General features: G+C 47.2%; 5 protein-coding genes across 5 annotated transcripts; 3 read left to right on the top strand and 2 right to left on the bottom strand.

Moving 5' to 3' along the window:
- Positions 1 to 493: 493 nt before the first annotated feature.
- Positions 494 to 1519, bottom strand: PtA15_1A1019 (uncharacterized protein; the record flags this gene model as incomplete). Its single annotated transcript, XM_053165080.1, has 4 exons — positions 494 to 513; positions 557 to 608; positions 746 to 1119; positions 1378 to 1519. 4 exons carry the CDS (start codon positions 1517 to 1519, stop codon positions 494 to 496), a joined length of 588 nt encoding a protein of 195 aa, XP_053017232.1.
- A 4625-nt stretch (positions 1520 to 6144) lies between these two features.
- On the bottom strand, positions 6145 to 8101 carry PtA15_1A1018 (uncharacterized protein; the record flags this gene model as incomplete). The annotated part of the gene is made up of 8 exons (XM_053165079.1): positions 6145 to 6188; positions 6228 to 6297; positions 6446 to 6934; positions 7016 to 7327; positions 7424 to 7500; positions 7623 to 7703; positions 7772 to 7849; positions 7942 to 8101. The coding sequence occupies 8 exons, from the start codon at positions 8099 to 8101 to the stop codon at positions 6145 to 6147; spliced, it is 1311 nt and encodes a 436-aa protein (XP_053017231.1).
- Positions 8102 to 11801: 3700 nt separating this feature from the next.
- On the top strand, positions 11802 to 14082 carry PtA15_1A1017 (uncharacterized protein; the record flags this gene model as incomplete). The annotated part of the gene is made up of 9 exons (XM_053165078.1): positions 11802 to 11921; positions 11994 to 12054; positions 12149 to 12346; positions 12379 to 12617; positions 12692 to 12845; positions 13045 to 13220; positions 13300 to 13520; positions 13604 to 13681; positions 13764 to 14082. 9 exons carry the CDS (start codon positions 11802 to 11804, stop codon positions 14080 to 14082), a joined length of 1566 nt encoding a protein of 521 aa, XP_053017230.1.
- Positions 14083 to 15874: 1792 nt separating this feature from the next.
- Positions 15875 to 16782, top strand: PtA15_1A1016 (uncharacterized protein; the record flags this gene model as incomplete). The annotated part of the gene is made up of 3 exons (XM_053165077.1): positions 15875 to 15911; positions 15976 to 16095; positions 16166 to 16782. 3 exons carry the CDS (start codon positions 15875 to 15877, stop codon positions 16780 to 16782), a joined length of 774 nt encoding a protein of 257 aa, XP_053017229.1.
- A 4742-nt stretch (positions 16783 to 21524) lies between these two features.
- Positions 21525 to 21892, top strand: PtA15_1A1015 (uncharacterized protein; the record flags this gene model as incomplete). The annotated part of the gene is made up of 2 exons (XM_053165076.1): positions 21525 to 21534; positions 21600 to 21892. 2 exons carry the CDS (start codon positions 21525 to 21527, stop codon positions 21890 to 21892), a joined length of 303 nt encoding a protein of 100 aa, XP_053017228.1.
- Between the last annotated feature and the right edge of the window lie 4849 nt (positions 21893 to 26741).

Raw genomic sequence — 26741 nt, 5'->3', positions numbered from 1 at the left:
GGAGGGTTTCTTTCTCCTACACCCGGGGAGTCCATCCACGGGGAAATCACGCAGAATCCACGAGGACTCCACGTGGTAGCCCCGCGCGAGGTCGGACCAGCGGCTGGAGGTCCAGGGAATCACGGGGTCACCACCGGGAGGTTCACCCGTGGATTCCACGTCAGCTTTTGGCTCCGCGTGGATTCCCCGTGGATTCCCTGTGATCCCGACGTGAAGGTCGGGCCCACGGGTGGATCACGGGTCCTTCAACCGTGGACTCCCCGTGAATTTGCCGTGATACCCACGCACCTCAGCTTTCCGTGGGGACCACCAAAGGTGGTCCGCGGAGCGGATCAAAAACGCGGGTAATATTGCAGAATGTGGTACCACCAGGGTACCACAGCTGCATTGCATATCATCGTAAAAACATAAAAAAAGGGATTGATAGATAAAAAAAAAACAAGTCACAAAGAGAAGCAAGAAATAAAGAAAGTTTTGTTGAAGGAAAAAAGGATCAATAAGCAATGTTGATTCCTGATCAACAGGAAATTGTGTGTTTTTCTCATGCTCAACGGGCCCTCGAGGTTCTTGAGCCGGGTCTCCTCAAGCTGCTCCAGCCGGGCCACCAGCTTCGTGTTCATACATGATCTTCTCCACATCGAGCGTGACCGCGGACGTGCATTTGTCGAGAATAGAATACTAACAACAACATGTGAGTGGGGCAGAGTAAGCAACCCATGCCATCGGGAATAGAGGGAAGGAGTACCTTGTGGGAATGGTAGTAGAGTCTGCAGATGGCGAGCCGCTGCTTATCGCCGCCGCTGAGCGCATCTTGCCATTCCCTGACGACATCCCAGCCGCCCTCGCGCTGGACGATGGTGTCCAAGTTGACGATGGCAAGGATGCGGAGGAGGTCGTCGTCGGAGACGCCGCGGGCGGCCATGTCTGCGCGCGAGTCGGGATAGATGAGCTGGTCGCGCAGGGTGCCCAGGGAGAGAGGTACGGGCGCTGGGGGATGTAGGTGAACTCCAAGGCCGCAGGCTTTGTCACCACGCCCCCATACACCGGCCATAATCCGCCCAGGATCCGGAACAGCGACGACTTCCCGCACCCGTTCGGGCCCACTATCAACAGGTGTTGCTGCAGCATTCCAAGTGTCAGCTTCTCTCTCTACCCCATCCCTCACTTTTCCGCGAACAAACTCTCTCACCCCCGGCTTCACATGGAAACTCAGACTTTTCACCAGCACGTCTCCGTTGGGCAAGATGATCGGCACCCAATCAAAGATGATCTCGTCCTCCGACTCCACCACCTGTCAGCGCTGCTGAAGCACTACAAGACAAACCCCCCGGATAGTTGTCAGTGTGTGTCAGCCAAAAGGGTCGTGGAAAGACGGACTTTGCTGGGAGTTGTCGGTGTTGGCGGAGCCGACTTTGCGTTTCTCGTACTGGCCGCGCTTGATGCTTTTCATGGTGTCAAAGAGCTCGGAGACCCGGGCGGTGTAGCCGGCCAGCTCGCTGACGTCCTTGTACGAGTACATGACCCGTCCGAAGGCGTCTGAGGCGGACAACAAGAGCCGCCGCTACACGGCGGTGGGGTGATGGTGGATCAGTGGTTTGGGGGCGCAGGAGAAAAGAGAGTGAGAGAGAAACACACGTTAGTGACGAAGCCTTGGGTCCGGCCGCCCATGTCGCTATCGGGCAGCGCCTTCTTGAGCGCCTCGCCGACGCCGGATGAAATGCATTGAAGCGAGCCACCTGGCTGTGCCCACCTCCGGGGGCCGTGAGGAAGGGCGGGGTGGCGAGGCCAAGTCGTCGCTTCCCTTGGGAGCCTTTGATTGTCTTCAAGACGCACACGACCCAGCCAATATCACTGAAATAACCCTAACACCGGCAATGCAAGGGCCTCCGTGGGTTCCTTGTCGTTGAGAACAACGAGGAGCTCACGGGGACAGTTTCCACCGGGATCCCAGGGGCAGCCGTGGAATCCTCGTCATTTTCCCCATTGGAATGACGTGGAAATCCCAGGCGGGTGGAGACAACGGGAAAGCCCGCCGTCTCCACGCATTTTCCATGGGAGGGTGGAGACGACGGGGGGATTCTCCACAAACGCGCGGGCCAGGAAGCACCCCCGCCGTGTAGAATGGCGGGACTGGCTCAGTCTGTCATGCCAGCTGCATTCATGTGTCATCATGACTTTGTTTTTATAATCTTCTAAGCATATCCATCAACTCAATCGGATCGAAAAAGAAGTATGACATCTGCGGAATGCCAACATAATGCCCTCGGCCAGGATCGGACTGGCGATCTCCGGATGACTTGTCCAACGACAATCACATTGTTCATGAAGGACAGATATGAGACCGGCGCTCTAACCAGCTGAGCCACGAAGGCACTGACGTTGGAAAACATGTTTTGAGCGTTTTCATACCACAGCAGATGGGTTGCGGACTGGTACGGAATTTCCGAGCTTCAGCCTTCCTTACCCAGCATTGTTTGCTAGTAAAGTTAGCTCGACTATCAGACAGTGCCTGTGCCAAAGCTACGGCGCAATCCGCGAGCAATCACTGTTGCCCAGGCCATCTACACTTGGACGCCTCCATTCAAGGCATTCCAGGCTTCTTTCATTTTTGGGGGGGAGGGCATCCGCGCCGAAATCATCGGTTCGATATGATTTCCGGGTTCCATCTTTCACAACAAAGGCAGAATTGGATGCATAAAAAGACGTGGGGATTATGACAAGAAGTTCAAGAGTCATATATAGTTTTTCTGTTTTACTTTTTGATAGGTTCAGCTGATCCAGTGGTGGGGAATCCGAAAGAAACTTTCACGTAATCATAGATAAGCCTGAAAGTAAGATTTTTTTTAAAAAAAATCAGTTGTCCCACATTTTGAATCAACGAAGCGCTAGGTTGAGGGCGCGTACCATTGCAAAGCCGTCAGAGTCCCAATCATCATGATACGGGTACCGAGACCAGCCCAGAGACCTCCGGATCCAATTTCCTTGTAGATTGAACGGACTGTGGGCTTTGATGAGCCCTCCTTACCAACTGCATTCAACTTTGACACCATAGTATCGGCAGGACTTGAAAGAAGAAGAAAAAGAAACCCTCGAAGAATCTTAGCGGCCAAGTTAAGGGGGGAAGATTTTTGACCTGAAATGCTTGCACTCACTGTGAGACAACAGCGCAGAAGATGCCGGCAAAATAGCCACCAACAAAAGACACCCCCAATTGCTGAAGCTAGAGTCAAAACAGACATTCAACGCCAGTAGTGCTAGTGATCAGGAAATCGTTATAGTCGCTTTGATGAAGAAAAAAACCTTGCATTGTCTTACTTTGTTGTAAGAGTCCTTGGGCTTTCCGAGTGAAGCGTAGATCTTGGAGACATGGTTAACGTTTAGGAGAGTCCATCCAGGTTGAGATCAAGTCGAAAATAAAAATTATATTCAAACCGCCACTCGCCCAGGTATCAAGTCGGATTTATGCGAAGGGAGGGGGAGTAAGGAGACATGACTGACTGGTAACTTCCGAAGGTGGCAAAAGATGAGTAAAACCTCCGAGTTTCGGGGCAAGACAGCCGGCCAAACTAGGAAGCCAGATGGGCATTTTTCAAACTCGAGCTGCAAATATGTAAGTCGAATGGAAATCGACGGACTTGTGGTACTCAAACCAGCCCTGCAGACTTGATAGTCTTCCTTTGGGAGGAGATATGAAGACTGGGCTCATGGGCCGCGGCAGTTCCGGCGGGGCAGAACTCAGAAGCGAGCTGTCTATACACAGCAGAAATTACTGCGATGTGCTGTGATACGGAGCACACAACCTTTGTGTCTCGGCAGATGCCACGACCAAGCAACCCTACCAGCACACACAACAGAAAACCTTTATATTCAAGCCTACAACAAAAGAGACATCCGCATTAAAATTGTTGAAGCTTCTAAAGCGCACAACATTCTGAGAATGTTGCTGGCGGTGACCCGCCCGAAGAAGTACAAGTCGGAGGCTCTTAGAAAGGCCATTCGAGAGGCTGAGATCGCTCAAAATAATGAGAGTATACATAGAACGCAGTAATATGTGGGGGGCGATGACGCGGGTAAGCCCCATCGGCCGCAGATTCAATTGTGGATGTACCACTAGTCTTGCTTGATGTCCAACCCTTTAACTGAGAAAGGAGTACTACGTAACGAGACCTAGGAGGAAGTCAGGTACCCTCAACTTCCTTGTTAACCGCACAATCAAATGTGATATCCATAGAACTTACTCATCCCTTCTGGCCAATCACAGGACAAAATTAATTCAGACTAGACACAAAAAAAAGTCCTTTGGATTTCAATGAATATCTGAAAGTGTTGAGTGTAGCGGAGAAATATCTGCTACACTTTCAGGTTCTGGCCAATGGTACATGGTGCTGTTGCAGTTGCGATTTGTTGTCTTTTAACATACATATCACACATTGTGACCTCTTGTAGTTCATCTCGTATCTCTATTTAACCTGAAGGAGCAGCTGTTGGAAAGGCCCTTTTCCTCATCCTTTCCAACACACTCACTCAGCTCACTCTGCTGCTCCAGGTATAGTTTACTTCCTTGTCTTTTCCTTCTTTATTTTGCAATGAAAATCATCCTTTCCAACACACTCACTTGCCTTGCTATGCTGCTCCAGCCCCAGTTTATCACATCAAGTGCACCATTCAAATTATTAGTGTAACAGTAGGTTTTTGGTGGATGACATACCATATTTGAAGGGTAAGGAGGTCTTTCCTAATTGGGGAGGATTGATGATGGTGTTAACACTGCAAAAGGGGCTGAATTGGTTGCAACCCCCTGTGGTAAGGCTGACAAGGGGCAACCAATATAATATTGAGTTCTCCCACAGCACCACCAGTGGCAGAGTACTCTACAGGTATGTCTCCAATATTTTTTCAACATTAACATCTTGAAATCTGTAATATGTCTTCTTCTTTTGATTACATTCAAAACTTGAGGATATCAGTGCAGGATGGCCAATTATGGTCTTCAAAGATGAAATTCATGCATGCCTAAATGTGCAAATCATAAATCCATAAAGCTTTGTTGGCTAGGAAAAGGACCCCTGCAAGCCAGCATATAGCAGGGTGTTGAAAAATCTAAGTCAAATGGGCAACAAGCCCAATATCATACTCTCAAAAGAGGTATGAACTGAAGAATTTTGCCCAAAGGTACTCTTGAAATAGCCCGTTTTGGGTATGCAAAATGGATCAACACTGATGAAATCTATGGTTCAGGCTTGGCCCCATTATTGCCTTGGGGATCCCACCTTTTCAGGGGACTTTAGGGCAAGCATACTCTTTAAAAGGTATGTATTTGCCAAAAAAACAGTCCCTGGGTGTGAATTTTGCCAAAATTCAGACTTTTTCAACACCCCCCTATCTTAGGGCTTGCCAGGGTCCTCTAAGCAAACCAAAGATTACATAAGCAGATTGGGGAGATCTCCCTGCAAACAATGTTTTGTGAATTTATGATTTACACATTAGCCTGGTTCACACTGGGGCATTTTATGCCCCCGACTAAAATTGGTGGTGCTGATTGATAAAAAAGTAAGCTTAAAAAGCTTAAAAATGGCCGTGGGAGTCCGCCTTTCAGCAAGAGCTGACATTAAACGTGCATGATTGTAATTAAAATCTTGCTAGTCAAAGCCCAACATGAACCGGCCTATTATGCATGAATGAATTTCAACTTTGAAGACCATAAATGGAACATTGCCAAGCCCAATTTACAGCTTTTATCAACAAAAAAAAACTCAAATTATTGCATGTTTCATTCCACTGCCTTGATAAAATTATTGTAAGATTAGTGAAAACTAAGGCCCCGTTTGGATGCCACATTATAAATGATAAATGTGTGTTCACATATGACCCCAGGGGTTCATAAAATTTGGTGAAGACAGGGGGTGAAATTTGTGTTGCATGTGATAAATTTGCTCATTTATCAATAACAGGGCATTCAAACAGGGCCTAAAGTATAATAGGGTGGTTCATAATAGAAATTTAGAAAAACTTTAGAGCCAATTTTAAGGCCTTTATTAATAACTTTTCAAAAAATTGTTAAGCTGTCCAGTGTCCACATTTGGGTTTTCCTTGGCAATCAGAACAACTCTTAACTTGTTTTGAAAAGTTGTTCATAAAGGCCTTTCACTGTGCTGACATGACAAGGTTGCAACTCTCTTTCATAGACACTTTTCAGATAAATAGAACAAGATAGGCTACATGTACACATTCTTCAGATTTCCCACTTGTAAAGATTTGATGTTTCTTGGTGTTTGTCACCAAGGCGCGGTAGCGGACCTGGCATCAGAAGTTATACAAAGGGAGCAGTTCGGCCACATAGACGGAATGGCGACAGAGAGGACATTCGGGCTACAGTTACAGAGAAGTAAAACAAAAGCGATAAGCCGGATGCATTTGCGAGATGTAAAAAAGGAGAAGGGCTTACTTTTTCTCTTACCCAACTGACAAGACATCTCCAACAAAATACATGACCACACTCCAAACTGGTTTGTTCTTTTCGAGGCCCCAAGCACAGCGTACATCGTCGAGTGGTGACTTGGTCAGATAGATCATCAATCAAGACACCCTCCGGACAATCTTCTACGATATCTTGTTCCTCTAGCTTTTCCTTCTCAGGCTCTTCGCCCAAGCCATCATCGTCCTCTTCTTCAGGTTCGATCATGATCTCGTCAATCAAGCGTCCATCAACCGTGAGCACTCGTTTTGATTTCTTGGGGTCGCTCTCTTTTTCGTCGAGAACTGGTGCCGGTTCTGAAGCTAGTCGTAACAGCTCACGTCTCCGCCTGACTTGTCGGTGCGTTTCCAAGACCTTAACGGCTACTTGGATCATCATGAGCACCCCCAAGACCTCGTACGATGGCGGTGACTCTCGACCAAGTCCATCTGGTCTCAATGGTCTCAGTCGGTCGGAGATCTGCAATTGGGAAAGAAAAGTAAGGCCGTGTAAGCACAAATACAAAAGCTCCAGCTTCAATTCTTCGTTGATCAAACACACATAAGTAATCCCACTGAATCGCTTGGTCCACGTAAAATATTTTCCGGTCAAATAAAAGATGGAGAGGTGCAAAGCGTTGCAAGAATCGAGGGTGGACCGATCGAGACTGTTGGGAAGATAACCTAGTAATAGGCACAACTGCTTCTTGGCTGATTCGAACCTTGATTCGCTTTGAGAGGGTTCTGAGGCATGATCTTCATTGCTTGTTGAGTACCGATCATTCAATCTTGCTATGTATTGTCGGATACGATCGTAGAGTTTGGCCAACAACCTCGCAGAAAATACTTCAACAAATATCAAAATCACTCTGCGCTTGTCGTATTAATACCAGACCGAAAACCAGTCAATACCTCGGAATATGTAACTTTTGTTTGGGCACAGTGAGATGATGATGAGCTCGCAACTTACGTATAGGGGAGGAAGGGTGTTGGTGAATGCATCAAATTGAACAATATCGCAATACTCTTCTCCTAGAGTTTGAGAACCTGAGTGGTGTCAAGAGGTGGAGAAGAAGGATCATAAAATTTGAATGATGCATAGCAAGAAGGTATGAAAGCGAAGATATTTCAGATGGTGGATTTTTGCACAGCAAAGGAGATGAACGGACCTGGTAAGGTGGTCAATGATAAGTAAATCAATTTGCTAGCTTCCTGTAGTTTTGCCGAATTGTTATTGACCCATCGAGAACCTTACACGCAGAGGGAATAAATAGGTTTAAGAATCAACAATGGCAGTAGTAATACAACAGGTGTTTACCTTTCATAGCCCTCACCAAGGGTTCAATCTGATCTTGCAGGGAGTCGACAAAATAGGCATCCTTCTGATCCGCTCTGACTGATAGGAAAGATTCCAGAGAGTAAAGCTCAGCCATCCAACATATCAATTGGTCTGGCGGTGATATCTGAGAAGGATGTTGATGGCTCAACTAATTTCGGGCTGGGCAGCCGCCGGGAAGCGTAAATTCCGGGACCAGATCTTCAAGAGTTTCGAGTGTTCGTCGGTTGAGAGCGATGGCGAAGGGCTGCCTGGCGGAGTCGATGAGCCCGATTGGATGGGCTCTGCTGATGAGGGCCCTCGGTCGGACATGATGCATTGATGCGGTGTTGGTGAGATGGTCGAACTTAACACAAGGTCCCAGCCTCCTGCGGGCCGTGCAGCATTTGGCTGGTCGCGAAGCGACCCCTCCCGGAGGGAGGGACTTGCATACAAAAACGCTTTTCTCGCGTGAGCGTTTTCCATGAGTGTTTGTCTGGGAGCGCTATGCTTTCCGTCACCACGCCTTCACTACTCTGTAGATTCTTTCTACGTTTTGATACAACAAACATCTACATCTTTTCGAATTTTTGGTATTTTTTTAGGTGCACAATCATGATTGCTTCCATTGGAAAAAAAAATCTGAAGTTCAAGATTTCGAATCTTGATTTTATCACAGGGACCGAGCGCAGCCACACTTGAAGCATAATTATGCTTATCAAGGAGGAACGTCATAAAACTACCGAAAAGCTCATATTACTCGGTAAACCTGCAAATCCGCATACATCCTCCTCCTGTCTCCATCCGATCATCCGATCATAATCCTTGATCGGTCAATATACTCAGCCAACCAAAAACTCAAGATGCTCCCGCCACCTGAACGACCGACCGACCTGTCGACCGAGGCATCAAAAGTTTCCTACATTTGTGAGGTAATGAATTCACTCAAGATGTCGCCAAAGCAATTCTTCCTTGCTTTCGTGGAGCAAGAAGAAATCAGCATAGTCAGTCGGCGTCGGCTTTGGTCGGATGATGGCTGGGACTCCACGAGGATCCTTCTTGAGGCAATTGGTACGATGATATGCTCTCACGAACCCGGCGAGAAAAACTGGGGCGGTTTCATTCTTCGCGAGGCAAGTGTTTTACAGAGACAGGCACCTTGATTGAGCAATTCATCACTAATAGTTTGATTTTTTGTTGACATTCAGGCCCAGAAAATTCTCAAAGTTGATGAGAAACGCGAAAATCCTCGAGGCCTATATTACAGCTCGAAAACGATCAAGGCTGATTTTTTCAGCGAGGAAAACCAAGCGAAGAGGGACAAGCAGATGATCGACGAGGAACATCCTTTTCTTTACCGGCTCCTCAAGTCGAAAATCTTGCACCAGTCCGCTATGAAGGACGACGATTCAGACACCGATGAAGATGACAAGGACGACACCGACTCTCTCCGGGGTCCCTTTGACGAGCCTGTCGAGATGGATCAGGACGCTAAAGCTGCAGCAAAGATTCACCGAGCCCATGTTGTATGTCTGTTTCTTGTCTGCATCTTTCATTGGTTTGTTGTTGAAGTATGTAGTTGTTTGTTTGTATGCAGATATCTAAAACTATTTGTTCGATGGTCACATTTACTTCCAACCGGCGCAAAAACTCAATGCAGCTGGAAAATGCCATCACCTTCGTCGCCTGTGGCATCTCAGATCGGGTGAACAAATACCTCAACTTTATCGGATTGAGCTCCTGTCGTCAGACCGCTCATTCGGCATTGCGCACGCTTGGAAAGAAAGCTGAACAAAAAATCAAGAACGACATGAAGCTAGGTCCAGCGGCGTCTCCCAAATTCTGTCCCCTAATCTGCATCAACAACCTCGATTTTCAAGAGGCCGTACACGAGAAATCCGTTGATAATCAAAGTAGCATGTTCCACGGTACCTGGGGGTACCTCCATCGCGATTTTTTTCAACAAATAAGATAGCTAATCCATTGGAACCACCTCTCCCACAGCGGCCAATCATCTGGCAAATGGATGCGGGATCACCTCGTCCAACGTGAACTACGGAACGGACCCGTTTCCAATTCTGACCGAGGCCCAGGGCCATCGTACATGAGATCACCGGAAATTCCCCAGCCGCAAACTTCGTGGTGGTCTCCTCCTTGCTCACGTCACCCGAACATGCGTGGAACCTCCGGGCAAAGGTACTGTTAGCATCTCCGTGGCCACCCGGAATCCGCCTGGCCTCGTGGACGACCTTGGAAGCCTGCATTGTAAGATTACGAGTGTTTGAGTAGATCAATGTAGGTATTATCTCGTTGTCGGGGATGCAGGAACGCGGGCCATATAGTTGTAGGAGGTCGTCGCATGACTTCAGCGAACACTTCATTGGCACCCGGATGATGCGGATTTCTGGTCGACTGAGTTCTGCGCGCCGGTAAGACATAGATTCTTCTGTTATCTTCAGGCTCTTGAGTATTCCTTTGATTGCTTGTGGCCGGCAGGTGGCTGATAGAAGGAGTAACGGCGCATTAATTCCTAGAAGCCGGGCCGCAATGTCTCCATACGATGGCCGAAAAACCGCCCAATCCTGATGCCGCCCATGCGAAAAAAGCTTCTTAGATTTTCCGCTGGCCACCAAGCCCCATACATAGATCATGTGTGCTTCATCTACCACCACCAACGAAACTCGATCCTGGAACGTTTCGTTGTAAAAAATCCTACTGAAAATGGCATTGTTCAACAACACCTCGGGGCTCTGCCAAACTGTCAGCTCAAATATTCTTTCCAACGCTAGCCAATCCATTGGCTTACCAGGTAGATAAAAGAATAAACCCCCTTCAGTATATCTTTTTCAACGGTCTCGTTCAAGTTCATCTTTGTCAGATTGATCGCTGATATATTTAAATTCTTTTTCTCCTGTACCTACATATGTAGCAGAGTTTAGTCTGACTTCTTGTATTGATTTGACAACAGTGCATACCTGATTATCACCGAGAGAGTCCAGAGGGTTCAATGCCAAGACGATTGGCTTTTTATACTTGGGAAATAGATCCCAATACATCTCAGCGATCCGTGTCTTCCCAACTCCTGTCCCGGCGAGGACAAAAGTATCACGACGGTGAATTAAATCGATAACGGAGTCCAGTTGGACTTGCTTTGGCGGCTGGGGACCGTATACTGCTGCCGACCGATTCTTCAACATTTCGATCGTTTTGTCATGAGCCATCTCAATAATTTTTGTATTCAAGGTAAGCTGGCCTGCTTTGTTCTTGAGCACTCGCCCGGCTCCTCCCGACGATGATTTTTCTGTGTTGACTTCCAATATTTCCTCAAAAGGCAAGGGATCTTCGGTCGTCCTGTTCAGGGGCAATGGGTCAAGCGGATCCGATCGATCATCTTGTTGAGGAGGCAAGGGGGCTTTGTTCATCTGGGTGTCGGACATTGTGATCTTGACTGATATTCGTGGGGGTCTTCTGTTGATTTTGATCAACTTGGACTTGCCTCGATCAACATGCTCATGTACCGAATTGGGCTCTTTATTTCACTGTTGTTAATGTTCATTTAGTTGCTCTCTATGTAATTACTGTTTTGTTAATTATGGTTAGTAATCGATATTACATGATGTTCTTCATTATAATGTGACCGCTTAATTAATTGGAATGATTTATTTTGAATTTCTTGATATCCGTTTTCAAAAATGAAGGAACGGAAATACATCAACAAAAAAAAACGGAAAAATCACGAGCATGGCAAACAGCCAGAAAAACAAAACAACAAGAACTTGTGATGAGTAGTGTAGAAGCCACAAGAGAATACCTTAAAAACGGCCTCTATATCACGCCACGCTCACGCGGGATTTGCGTGCTTGTGCATAAGCCTCTCTGGTGAGACTGGGCTGCCGCCCAGACCTGCCCGCACTCTCGCTCACCACGAGAGGCTTAGTTAAGCTCGTGAGATGGTCAACAGGCAACCCCGTGTGGTAAACTGGCCAAGACCGATCGATGTGTTTTGCATAAAGTCCAGCAAGGTTTATTCAATATGACTTTCTGGACGGCCCCGCGCCCCCGAGAGGCGCCCCCCGCGAGGGCTTACCTCCAAAACTTCACTCGGCATAATACACCCAACTTCCCACTATACATCGTTGGAAGACAAGAAATGGTCAGTCGGGTTTGCCAGTCAACAGTTTAGTCAAGCGTTTAATGATCTGCTACTCTTACCCTCGCTTGACAGGCCCTCTCAACCATTGCGACTTCGACTGAAGTCAGGGATATCGTCAAGCTCGAACGGATCGGTCAGCAGTCGTCGTCTTCAAACTCATTCCTTTCCTAAAACCGATGAGAAGGCTACAACGCGAATATTGATATAATACGTGCTACTCGCTTTAGGTGCTCATTCTCACATTCGTGGATTGGGGCTGGATGAGCGACTGGAACCGAAGCCCAATGCGCAGGGGATGGTCGGTCAGATCAAGGCGCGAAAAGCAGCGGGCGTGATTCTGAAGATGGTCCAGCAAGGACGGATTGCAGGTCGAGCAATTCTCATGGCCGGCCCACCTAGTTCAGGAAAGACAGCAATTGCAATGGGTCAGACGCCTCTTTGTCTGTTTTCAAAACAGACTTGATACTCATGCCTCACTCATCCCGGAACACCTGGTCTGAAGGTATGGCCCAGTCTCTGGGATCCAACGTGCCTTTCACGACTCTCTCGGCCACCGAAATATTCTCACTGGAGATGTCTAAAACAGAAGCTCTGACACAGGCCTTTCGACGATCAATTGGCGTTCGGATCAGAGAAGAAAGTGAGGTGATCCAAGGTGAGGTGGTCGAGATTCAGATCGATCGCAGCTTAACCGGTGTAAGTTGGTCGGCACTATCTTTCTTGTGAAGCAAGGCTCGCCGCGATCTGATGCGCCAGTGGATTAACCACAGGCAACAAAAACCGGCAAGTTGACGATGAAGACGAGCGACATGGAAACGATTTATGAACTGGGAAACAAGATGATTGAAGGTCTGAACAAGGAGAAAGTGATTGCAGGCGACGTGATCTTGATCGATAAATCAACTGGAAAGATCTCCAAATTGGGTAAGAGTTTTACCCGGGCCAGAGACTATGACGCGATGGGAGCTGATGCAAGTGGTTTCACTGACTCAATAACGCGTACTTGCGATGAATAAAAGACGTGGCGAAACTTATACACTGACGTTGATTTAATACCTGCAGACCAAGTTTGTACAATGTCCCGAGGGGGAGCTTCAAACCAAAAAACAAGTGGTCCACACAGTTTCCTTACATGAGATCGATGTTATCAACTCACGGACACAGGGATTTTTAGCCCTGTTTAGTGGTGAGACGGGGGAGATCAAGTCGGAGCTTCGAGACCAGATCAACTCCAAAGTGGCAGATTGGCGAGAAGAGGGCAAGGCAGAGATCGTTCCCGGAGTACTGTTTATTGACGAAGTGAGGATCTAGCCTGGCTCTTAGTTTATTGATTAACATCGCATTGATCTTGTAGTGATACTGAGACCTTCGATCTCAGGTTCACATGCTAGATATCGAGTGCTTTTCGTTCTTGAACAGGGCTCTAGAGACCGAACTGGCGCCAATAGTCATCATGGCCTCCAATCGAGGATGGGCGAGGATCAGGGGTACCAGATACAAAAGTCCACATGGCGTTCCAATGGATTTATTGGATCGAGCACTGATCATTAGCACCAGCGCTTACTCGGCCGATGACGTTCGTACTATACTATCAATCCGGTCAGTATACTTTCCTCCTTCCTCAAACTTCTTGCGAAGTAGGACTGACTTGGTATTTCCTCGCATGCCTTTTTATGAATTAGATGCGAGGAGGAAGATGCAATCTTAACGCCAAAGGCATTAGAAATTCTTACACGGATAGCATCAGAAAGCTCACTGAGGTAGAAGAATCTTTCCCACATTGCTACAAGATGAAGATGCTGATAATGAACATTGGCCCGTACTTCATACGCAAAAAAAAAGATATGGGATTCAGCTAATAACGACATCGTCGATGGTAGCCAAACGAAGGAAGTCGAAAGAAGTAGATGTCCCAGACATCAAAAAGTGCTACAGCTTGTTTTTGGACGAAAAGCGGAGTGTGTCGTATCTGAAGGATAATAAAGATGGCGAGTTTATTGGCGACGACGGGAACATTGGGCTCTATGATAGCAGCCTTTCTGGCTTCCCTGCTGCGCCTACAGCCGCTGTTGCTCAGCCTCAGCTTCCTGTCGACCGGGAAGCTGAGAAACCTATCCCTGGAGTCGGTCAGCCTGCAGGAGTAGAAATGGATACCACATAATTTTCTTAAAAGGATAGGTTATCGTCTTCGGCCTGTTTGATTTTCTACTACAAACTTGACCATAATGACAACCTTGATATCAATCAATATCAGATGTACACAACGTTAAAACCCTTCTCCGCCTCTTGCTGATATCCCTCTTGTGAATTAGGCGGCATTGCATGTTTGTTGGAATGGAACGAGAGCAGAAACCGCACTTCTTGCGACCAAAAGCACACCAAATAAGGAGTTCGCCATTCAAGAAATCAGAAAAAGAAAGCTCATACAACAGATCACTGATGTGACACTCCGTTGATTCAAGGCCAAGGTGTTTTTGAGTCTTAAGAAGGAAACCCAGAGAGGATTGTGGGGTACCGGGTCCATTTGGAGACCATTTCTGGCGTGATGTCCAGTGTCACCTGCGTATTCCTAAAGATCTGTTCACATAAGAAATCTATGACCATGGTGAGAGATATACATCAGCATACTTTCCCAGCCAAATTGGCTGGCACAATGGGATAAACTTTATTTCAATCTTGCTGATGTTTAGCTTACGTGAAGAGTGCTATTGGGGCGCTCATGGAACAAACTTTTTCTGCAAAAGACTGAAAGTTTGACAAAATGTCCCCCAGCTTTTTTTTTTAAAAAAAAAGATGGGTCTACACTCAAACTTGCAATAGTACACCTCAATGCTTCCAGTTAATTGAAAACTATTGTGATTTTAACTTAAGGTCTCCAAAAGAGTCAAATTTATGATTTGATAGGCACCACTGACCACCAAGCAATGCCAGGGGCTTCAACGGATCCTATTAGAGGCTGTTGAAGACTGGAGAACTTCCTGTGCAATCTGGGACCCCCACAGGTTTTGGTTTACACACAAGATTTTTGCAGGGAAATTCAGATTTTTGGGCTCTAGGTCACTTCTGCAAGCTTCCCAGATCAAAACAAGAAGTCCACCACTATTTTCAATTCAAATGATTAATTTAGCACAAAATCCACAAAAACTCTCTCATACAAATGTGTTCAAATTCCTTTGTTTTGTGTTTTTGCATAGCTTTGATGGGTATCCAATCAATAACTGTATAAACAGGATACCAAATCCCGGACAATTATCTTTCAAGTCAATCGGACTTCCACCCGGGGTGTTGAAGATTTTAAAAAGCAGCTTGTAGTTGGAACCTGGACAGGGGCTGGAAAGTTGCACCTGGTCACATTTCTGCTTCCTGCAAGCAAACATTTAGGATAATAGGGGGTTTCAAAGTTGACCCGCGCGTGCATGCAGGTCACTTTGCATACCCCAATTTGGCGGGGAGACTTGCATGCCAAACTGGCAAGTCGACGTTCAACATTTGAGTTGAACGCCGACTTGCCTTGCCACGCAAGTCGGCTGTCCTGCCCCTTCAGCGCTCATCTCAAACCTCAGTCACCACTCAAGATCACCCCTCGCCACAGTCACCAGCCCCCGATCCCAAGAAAACTCATAAAAGACAGCCATCGACCTCCCTCTCTTCGAATGCTCCTCAGCCCCATCCTCACCTAAACATCTGCAACACACCATCACATCTACAAAGCTCTTCTTGGAATTTCTTGTACACTCTCGCCTTCAACGATGTCACCCCAAATCCCTCTATCAACTCGACCAAAGACCAAGAAGCCCTTGATTCCATGGGATCGCGATGGAGTTAACGGAGGCGAGTCAAGCATTGAGATTGTTCTTGAATGGCTTGCAACAGGTACCAACTACAAGCGCTGGCGAGGCAACGGAGAAAGGGGACGGACAAAGACCCGGCTATGCTTGGAGATTGTCCAATTGATGAACCTCAGGGGTATCACTCACAGAGACACAAAAGGTAGATGCTCTCACTTTTCATTTATTACTGATTTCCAGTGTCTGATGTCTGTTATCTTTTACAGGAGTCCGTCAGAAGATTTCAGACCTCCAATCTTCGTACAACACTGCTCGGGACTTTTTGAAGAACACTGGCGAGGGGATCATGGAGAATGATGAAATCAATGGTGTTCGCACAGTCGAAGGTATGTCTTCTTTCCACACAAGCTGCAATCTAACTGAACTGCAAGGTTGTCTGATGACTCTCCAAAATAGATTGTATCAACACTCTATGTCGCTATTGGAGTTTTCTTGATCCCATCATGGGATCTAGATCGGTCACCGAACCATTGCATGTTCGATCCTCGGTCAGTGGTGACCAACCAGGTAGACAGGACTCTCCCGAGCCCAACAATGACCCTCCGCCTACGGAGCCCACACGTAACACCGATGACTCTGCCAGTCTAGCTAGTGACGAGTCCAATCTTCCTGAGGTCTCCGCCTTGATGCCTGCACCCCGACTCTCCGCCTCAACTCCTGCTCCACAAATCTCCACCTCAACCCCTGCTGTGTTGGCCCAGAAGACCAAGCAAATCAAACGCAAATCACATGTGAATCGTCCTACCACCCAATCCTCTACCCGGTCCTCTAGACACAAACGGAACAATACCGAAGAGCTTTACATGCGATCCATTGTCTCCAAGCGACAGGCCGACATCACTAGGGCCCGCGCTGAGGCCAGCAAGATCAAGATTGCATACATGAAAGAATTAAGAGAGCATGGGTTATCATTTGAAGAGATTGAGGCTAAGGCAATAATCGAGTTCCCCCAATTAGCCGAAATGGATGACGGAGGTGAGGGATCTGATGATGAATCCAATGACTCTTCTTAGTTGTACATATTTCTTTCTATCTTCACTCGCCGACCTCATCTGTAAACACCCTCTTCTCCACTTTCATCTACTATACTTTCATCGTTGTAAAGGACTGAAGCCAATGTACATTTTCCAATCTCTTTCTTCTGCAATGGCCAATTTTCACTTGCTCTTTTTCCTCTTATGTTCCTGCGAGCGAGTGCACAGAAAATTGCTGAGAGCCCGGAACCAATAGTGAAACATGGTCAATGAAAATATCTTTGAACTGAGTTCCTGCGAGCGAGTGCACAAAAAATCGCTGAGAGCCCGGAACCAATTGTGAAACATGGATCTGGGTTTTTTGCTCTTAAGCTCTCGCTCCAAATTTGTAGAAGTTTGGGGTTCTGGGCTTTGTTTGGGTATTCGTGTGTTTTGAACATATTTTTGTATTTTATTTTTTGACACAAGACACAGACTCTGAAGACCAATAGACACAGACTCCGAAGACCAATATAAAATACAAAAACGGAGAAATGAAAGAGTGGATGGACAAGAACAAGGAAAGCGTCAAGAGTCTAAGTATTCAATTAACTCAGCAAAGACGCAATCTCGCATTTGGCTACCAATGATGCTACGGTCCTGTCGGGCTCCGTCATTGTTTGAATCAATGTCGTCCACTTCACCCTGGTAAAAGTCAGGGGAATCATCTTGAAGGAGGAAGTTATGGAGGATCACACATGCTGATATCCAATGTGTGATCTTTTCCATTGTCCCGGCTGAGCTGAGGTCTTTCCGAAGTCCTCGCAAGCTTTGGAATCGTCCTTTGAGGATTCCGATGCAATGTTCGTTACAAACTCGAACGGAGCTGAGATGGCGGTTGAATCGCTTTTGGGGTCAAGACAGGGCCCCATGGGGCGGGCGTTTGAATGCTGGTACTACATTTGATTCGGCCGGAAAACCTGAATCGGCCACCAGGTACTGCCCTGGGGTGAAAAGCTCGCTCTCCTTGAGCTTGAGCTCAGTGTTCTCCCAGAGGCGGGTATCGTGGCAACATCCTGAGCAGGTGAACGAGTCATCAGGAAGAATTTAAGACAACAAATCAAAACAAAGGAATGAAGAGACTTACCAGGCCATCCCTTCATGTAGTACGTGATTCGTTTTTCTTCATCACAAACTATTAAGGCCCCCAGCCCGTAATAGCCCTTACGAGAGTAATAGTCTTGAGGATTGATGGTTGGCTTGTCGTATAGAGGAAATAGCGTGCCGTCGATGAAGCCAACACTGTTTTGGAATCCCGTGAAGCTGGAGATTCGCGAGGCCAGTGCTTGACGTGCTTGGGCATCTGGCCATTGGACATAAGTTCTACAAAAATAAAGGACAAACCAACCAGAATCAATCTACCAGACAATTGGAACCCATAGGAAAAGAAGCACTAACCTTTCAAGAGATAGGATGGCCTCTATTGTCCTTGAGCAGTATAAGATAACTGCCCCCTCGGATATTCGGAAAAACCGAGCTAACATGCCGACCGAGGCTCCATTGCCATACAGTCCCATCCGCTTCAATGTGACCATCAGTTGCTCGCGGACAGGGCGTTGAGGGACGTTCGAGTTGTTTTGGAATATTGGGTGGCCTTCGATTTTGGAGAGAAGACGAAAGAAATACGGCTGAGACATCCTGAATTCCTGTTTGAACCGTGTTTTGTCAAGGCTGAAGAGGTATTCGGTGTTGTCTGGAGCACGGCCCAATCGTATGCGAGGAGCGAGGTAGCGGTGTTTCTTGATCATGATGAGCGCGACGACAGCATCCTCCAAGTCGCTGTTCTCGCTTGAGTCGGATTCATTGTTCAAGGCAGATTCAATCATGGCTCCCCGGACTTGGCTTTGGATGAGGCGGGTTAATCAATTGATTGTTGAAGCTCGCTCTGTGTGACGTGGCATGGTCGGAGAAGGTTGGAGGGTTGGATGGGTTGTGTGGGGTGGTGGAAAGTGCGAAATGTTGTGGGTGTATGGGTATGAGGCTATGAGCTGGAAAGTTCTGCAAGACCGCTCAGAGCGGGGTGCTCAAGGTAAGTTTGAAGTTTGGCGGGGGACATGCCAGTATGCAAATTGACTTGCATGCACGCGGGATTTTACTTTGAATCCCACTAATAAATGTTGACTTGTATCCAACCAGTCTGATGTTTCCAACACTCGCATATTTATGTATGTACTGATATTGTTATCTTTGATTTTTTTTATGTAAAAGGCTGCCTCTGTAAGGATATCCTTGTGGTTGGCCAGACAAAGGTATGCATGCTGTTCTGTTGAGTCAATGCTCCAGGCTCCTTTGAGGTTTAAGAAAAGGAAGGAATTCCAGACATTTTTCAGGTCTGATTTGTGGAGAGGAAGAGATAGTATGAGGGTTTTGGATCCAATATGGTAGATTGCAGGATGGGGAAGGAGCTCGGATCTCCAGCCTTTCAAACCAGGAGTGTGTGGTCCATGACATCAGGGCTTGATATGGCAGGTGTTTTCTCAAACACAGGATGTTTAGGTAAAGCTACAATCTTGCCAGTAACTTCTGCTGGTGTACTAGAGATACAGTGCGGGACGTCACTTTTGTGCTAGCCCGCGCCCGCAAAAATGTTTTTATTTTTTGAGACCTATCAGGGTTTACATATATCATGTAAAATACACCAAAGTGACATTTTCGAGCTCTACAGAGCTAGGGGATTCTATAAATATCTTGCCAGCTCTGTGGCACTGCTCAGAAAAAAGTTTCACTTTTTGGGTGGTTTGGATTTGGGACACATGGACTTACAGGCCATAGTATGGCACTATGGAGGTGCATTATGCATATAGACTATGTATTAAGTGTATATTATGCACTTATAGTGGGTTTTGGAGCATTGCTGTACAAAAACAAGGCCTTGTATTCATAGGAAAAGAACAAGTTTCTTTGAGTTTGGGTTGGAGCTAGGAACTGGCATCTTGTACATTGAATTTCCACTTTTGAGAATTTGCCTTTTCTTCTGTGCTTGCTCTTCTTTATCCTTTGAGTACAAGATTGGCCACAAGATCTTCCTGGTAGCTTTGTCAACTTCATCATTTTCGTTGGAGGTTTTGCCATTGCGACACCAATTAAGCATCTGTTGAATCTCTTCAGCCATAGCAATTTCTTCTTCTTGATATTTTTCTAAGAGAGGAGTTTTGAATAGACCACAATTATCCTGATCATTCTTGCTTTCAATTAAAATAGGGTTGTCTTTGTCAGCAATAAGGACAACAGGCGGTTTTCAAGGCTGCAAGAAGGGTTTCAGCGGCTTTTTTGGTTGGCTTGAGGAGGATTTTCTTTGAAGTAAGGACTCTTTTCTTTGTCTTTTGATCTGAGCTCTTTGTTCTGTTGTCATATGTAGGCGCCATCTTGGAGGGTGGGGAAAGAAATCTTGCACTTGGACTCGTGATTTTTACACTGGTCACCCTCCTAACCCTCCCCACAACCCCCAGGGTATTGGGGGATTTTTGTGAATTTCTCGAGCCCAACATTTGGGACACCCCCAGGGGGCTAGCACAAAAGTGGTGTCCCGCACTGTAGTCATTCTGAGCCAGGGTACCAAGCAGTACCCGGGTACTGCACCGCTTTCTGGCCAAATCAGGTAGTACCACACCTGGCACCACTGGGTGGGTGTGTGGTGGGCGCAAGAGGTACCTGCTGTGGGTACCAAATGAATATCTCTATGGTGTACAAGGTGTCATGATGGTAGACTGAAGCAAAAAACAAAGCCAGATTGAAGTCTTTCTCTTGAGGTTCTGATTTATCAGAGGGTAGAGGCTCAATGGCTTGATCTCAAGCAGACCACATTGGTAAGTAGACAACAAAGTTTTCCTTACCAATGCCTTGATCAATCAGAATGCTGCACTCCACTATGCAACTCTGGATTTGTCTCTTGCGCCAGGCAAGAAAACCCCAAAATGTGCCCTCAAACTTCAAAGCCTCCACTTTGATTGAAATTCATCCCTCCTTCTGAACCAAGCCCCCAACCATACAGGCATTCTAGTAGCCAAACAACATGGACTATATATAATTTTTCTTCTGTTTTCATGTCCTTTTTGTAATGTATGTCTTTTTTTTTGTTATATGCTAGAGACAGTGACACATGTTGTATTCACAAAAAATGCCACTTTCTGGGAAATCTGGACTAAATCCAACATTTTCCCAATACCGGAGGACTTCCCGTCACTTTTGAACAGATCTGGAATTTTAGATTTTGCAGGGGAATCTGGAATCTGGAACTCTGGATCACTTTGGGGATCTTCGGGGACCCAGATTTCCCTGCAAAATTTGATATCTGGTGGCTCAGATCTGACTTTCCAGATCAACGGGAAGTCCTCCACCATGTTGTATTGGCAATCCAATAGATGACCAATACATGCAGATTGTATTGTTCTTCAGATTTAACACCAATCCAATGTATTGGCCTGTATCAAAATCTAATACCTGGGCAATACCAATCCCTGGCCCGTATCCTTTCAGCATTACTGACATTGAAGTCCAGGTTTTTGCTCCTTTTGGGGCTGAGTGAAAAATCCTCACAGCATTCCGTGGCTTGTATGATAGAGGGGGGTGACAGCACAGGCTTGGAGCTGTGTGCTGGACAGAAAACAAAACTTTCACAGGGGTGTATGCCCCAAAGCCATAAATTTAGCACAATGAAAATCTGGAGTTGTTCAAGCTTAAGTGGAACCACAATAGACGAAAGCCAGCGAGATTCTGGTGAGAAGAGAAGCAAGAACTGGGCCATGGTTTTGAGTGAGTGCTGGATAGTTGGTCAAGAGTGGATGCCTTTTGTTGATCTTATCCTGCTTTCTGTCGAGGCAAGAGTGAAGTTGTTGAACCAACACAAGAATCTCGCGGGAGGCGACCGGCTGAGTCACGAGGCTTCTTCAGGTTGAAGTGGCATCTTAGACAGGTCGGTCATCGCCCTGATGAATGTCTGCAGCACGGCTTCATCGACCTCAGGGGCCACCAGCCCGGACGGATGTGTCTGGGCCATCCACTGGCGATAGCCGACCGCGAGCCTTGCCCAGTCCTCTTTGTCTTGCCGCGTAAGGCCTCCCTGCCTCGTTATTCTGTTATGGACGGTCTTCAGGAATCGCTGCATTCGTAAACCTATCTTTTCCATGTCGGTCAATCCTCTGTCGTTAGTCTGGGGGGCCCGAAGAAGTGCTTTCTGCGGGCCACCGGCACGGCCCTCCGGCTCCACGGGTCCCGATTTTGGGCGCCTCGCCGGTCCTGCGATGGCACGACTAGCTGCTCGACATCCAAACAGTTAGTTGGTAAGTTTTCGCAAGGGAACATAGGACATGACATTGTTTACCTTCGCCGTTCTCCCCCATCTGAGCCTTGAGAAGGCCGTCGGCGAAATGCTCACGACGGACGGATTGGGCATCGTCTATAGGGACGCACCGAAATGCGAGGCATGGCCAAGCCAGTCAGAGTATTGAATGAGAGAAGATCGATATAGCGAGAGATATCAGCAAATATCTTACTCAAGCTTTCCGTAGGAGCAGACAGTAACAGTTGACTGGCCCCTAGCGTGTACAGAGCCATGTAAAATAAAGCTTTCTTGCTCGTGATCATGTTCTCGTCCAAGTATCTACTATGTTAGGGCAATGGTGCGCTAGATGACAAACTGGAGCCAGTAGCCAAAGTGATTGTGGACCTATCTCTTCACGCTATGGCTGCAAGGAGACTTTCGTGGTGCCCAAGTGAAACGTAAGGCTGTGACATGGTTCAGCTAATGTTTTGAGTTTTGGAGAGAAATGGACGGAAGCCCGTGGATGATAGGGGACACCATACAGCAATATCGAGAAAGCTTGCCTTTCCGGCGGTCCGACTTTGGACCGCCAACTTGACTTCAGTGTAACAACTTATTTCTTATTGTTACGACATGCAGTCGATTGTTACGCAAGGACGGGCTAATTGTTTTGCTTTCCTTACTAAGCCTTTTCTAGGTCGATCGGCGGGGCGGTGTTCCTGGACAATGGTGATGATAATTTCCGATCCGCATGATTAATGATAATGACGTATTCCTGTTCTCGATGATGTCATCGGAGTTGTTACGATTCGACTTATGTTGTGCTCTTTTAATTTGTCCGATTCTTCTCCTTTTCCTCTCTTCCCTATCGGGATATTATTTGTCATAGTTTTCCTCATCATCTATATTGTTATCTATCCGAGTAATTCACTCTCGGAAACCAAAAACCATCAAAATCTTATTCATAAGAAACTTTATAACACTCGGAATCTACTGAATCTTATATCTACTATTCAAGCATTCGGCGAACTTCCCTCTTGGGTAAGTTTCATAGCCTCATAGCGAACTGAGTAGTAGGTGGATCCTCACATTCAGCCACAGCTGACTTCAGCCAACAGAAGAATACAGCTCTTCATCTCTCTGTCGCCCTCCTCTCTCTCTCCTCTCTCCATGCCCCCCCCCCCCCCCCCCCCCCCCCCCCCCCGAATCCGGTTGGCCGCTGTCCCCCCCCCCCCCCCCCCCCCCCCCCCCCCCCCAACCCACCCACCCACATTCCGGCTGTCCCATTTTTTTCCAGCTGCCGTCCATCACCAGGCCTCACTAATCAACCCAAAAGATTTCGACTGGCCTATCGTGAGTGCCATTTCTTCCAGTCCCCTCCCCCACTTAACCTCCTGACTAACTGTCCTCCCCTCCAAACCCCGGTGCCACATCTTGAATCCAGTCAATCTGTCTCCCACCTCAGAATTTGCTCCCGCCCCGATATCCGGACCCAGGAAAAAACACTGTTGGTGAGTTTTTCTTCATCATGATCAGGTCCTGCACCTTCACATGCTGATCTGGCAATTTTGAACACGTCAGGATTCCATGTATACCCACCAAAGCTCAATGTTGCCGCCCCTCCCATTCCCCAACGATCCAAATGGCTCTCAGGAATCCTACTTGGGCCTGTCCCTGGGCGATGTCGGCGACTTGAGGTTGTATGTCTTGTTTGGTGATTCACAAGACCCTTCCCAGTCCCAGCCAAACGATACCTTGCAGCCTTTTAATCCCTCTGAGCCAAACCAACTGCCCCCAAAAAGCAAGAGAACGTGTGTACAATTGCCCTGGAGTGTGCGGTATTTGTCCCCGCAGTGGCCCACCAGCTTGCGGTGGCAAATAAGGGAAAGGCTGTGGCGTCAACCCTGGAATGGTCCAAGTTAGGCCACAGCACCACGGACAAGCCAACCTGGACAACCAGCATCACCTTGCATTTGTGGGCTAACTTCAAGTCGGAGGTCATGAACCGGGTCGGTGGCGCACGCGCCCATGTGGCATTGCACCTACGGACCATGGAGGCACAGGGGGGTAAACTGCAGTGGAGGTGCATCATCCGCAACAACCGGGTCTTTGGGGTCAAGGCAAATGTGGCTATTTCGACCAAGGAGGAATTTGCGGCTTTTGTTGCCAAGGTGGTCCGCAACCCGTCAAACAATGTCGTGATTAGGATCACTATGGATGATCCCGTGGCCCATCAGAAGCAAGCCGCCGCGGTTTGTCCCTGCGCCCCTCACAGAGTAAATTTGGTTGGTTTATTCCACATGCTAATGAACGGGGCTTTTTTAATTACAGGCAAGAGCTCAGGACGAAAACCTAGCTCTCAATTACACACCCAAAGAGACGCGTTTGGCGCTGCAACGCAAGGCCAATCGTTTGGTCCTGAATGTACGTCTTAATCATTCTGACGTGGCTGTGCCCTTGCCAAAGCTGATATGGTCTCTCACATGTGCAGCCGAAGGCTGATGTGGACTCAGCTGAGGTGATCAAGCTTGTTGGCGCAATAACTGCCCACATCATGACGAAGTACGGATGCAATGGCAAAACAAAATTCATCAAAGATCCGTTGAATCCAACCCAAAGTTTGATTGGGATCTACACAAATAACCTCTGGATTTGGGCCCAAGCCCTCTATTTCTCAGCCCCCAACGTCGACATGGATACTCCTCCCACAACCAAGGATTTCCCCATGACCAATAAGCCTGTGTACACCCTTCAAGAGCTGGCCGACCGGATGCCGATCAATGCCCGCAACGCAAAGGTCGGCCCGAAAGCTCTCCAGGCCAACGATTCTGCGGTGAAGGTCACCCCCAAGTGGGTTTCTTCTTCTGGTCGGATTTTGCCAACCTGTGTCTTGCCTGCCACCAAAGTGGGCACTCCCTCGGCTTTGGGATCTCCTAGTATGACCATGGATCGGCCAACTGAAGATGTGTCACCCTCTACCAGGAAATCAATGTGTCCCCCAAGCACCTCAGTAACCGATTGGGGCGAGCCATGCAGCGGAGAGATGGCCCCTATCTCTCAACCACGTGTCCTCTCCTCGGGCCCTGTGGGCATCCCGCTGGCCTCACCGACTACCTCTGCCCGCGAAGAGGAACAACTTTTGGACCCACAAGCAAGCCAGCAGATCGACTCCCTACCGGCGTCTCCACTTATCTCCAATGGGCCATTGCTTTTGGTTAGTGATCTGTACCCCGCAGATCTTGTCCCAGAACCGGATGAGCTTGAGAGCTCTCACTCAGCCTTGGTCTCAGCAATGCCCTCTTGAGCGATGTGGTCATTATTCCTGTGTTTGTAGAAGGAAAAATTCAAACTTTTATGTGTACTCACAAAACGCCTCAAGATACGGCCAAATGGAAATCAGAAATGGAATCTAGGACCAAAATAACCCCTAGTCACCCACTGAAACCACTCTCATATCTCTACCGGATCAGAAGATACGCAAATCATCCCTTTCACGCACCAGTCCAAGCGGGTTCACACACAGACTCAACTCTCGGCTACCATACTTGGCATAATGCATACGGCACATGAATTACCTTTCTTCCTTCCTTTTATCAGTTCTCACCTCCTATTTTCATTTGCATATGTTTGTTTTCCAGTTGCATATCTTTGATCTTGGAAAATCCCTGTATGAATATATATGATCCTGTTTGCATATCAAAGGGACGCATTGTAAATAGTCTAGCTAAATTCCCTCAGTTGTACTTTCTCACCAGCCAAATTCCCTCATAGCTGCTCCCCTGGAGCTAAATTCCCTCATCATTGTCTATATAAGGAGGCCTCTGCCTGCCAGTTGTTCCCGGCCTCATGCCATCGGGGAGTCTATATTCTCTACTCACTTATCACTCATATTATCTATCCATATCACAGTTATCAGCTCACATCACCACTCACTTTCTCATACCTTTCACACTTTATTTGAAATTCATATCGCCGCTCAGTCACACACCTTTCACCAGTAACCAGTCCCCGGTTCCACTCCTGGTTGAGCTTAGCTCCCTCTCACCCTCATCACCCCTCACTTTCTGAACTTATATACCCCCAGGCCAAGGACCTAGGTTCAAGCCCCACTCGAGACATCAAGTCACCGTCACCTACTACATACATCAGTAACCCCATCAACCTCGGACATCGACAACAATCCTCTTATACATCTCATCTTCGAACATATCCTATCACAAAATAAATTGCCAAGCTTACCTTGGTGGTCTTGTTTTCTGATATACAGAAAGGCAGAGCTTGCTCCTCATCCATACCTTTCGCCATTCAGCAAAAGGGTCTCACGACACCTTTTGAGTCTTACAAGGGAGTCCCCAACGTGATCGGATTACCGTATAATTGGATTGTTGAACGAAGTCAACCAAATTAGTCGAATACTTGAATAAGAAGAAAGAACAACAAATCTATCAGCCACTACTGTCATTTAAATAAACGGAAAACTCAGTTACTCTGAAGATCAACTAGTCTATTGAAAAAGACTATCCAGCGACGAAAAAGACTCAACATCTCTGAAGAATAAAGATTGAACAACGAACCAGTACTGAAGGACGTATCTTGAAGAAAGCAGCCAGTTATATACCAGAAGACGGAAGATTGCCAAAGGATTTGGATAACTAGGATCCTGTTAGAAGAGAACGTTGGAGCACCACTCAAAGAAAGC

This window comes from Puccinia triticina, chromosome 1A (assembly GCF_026914185.1).
Source record: "Puccinia triticina chromosome 1A, complete sequence".
NCBI lineage: Eukaryota > Fungi > Basidiomycota > Pucciniomycetes > Pucciniales > Pucciniaceae > Puccinia > Puccinia triticina.
Note: the sequence above shows the minus strand (reverse complement) of the source record. Positions and strands in the feature narration are given on the sequence as shown.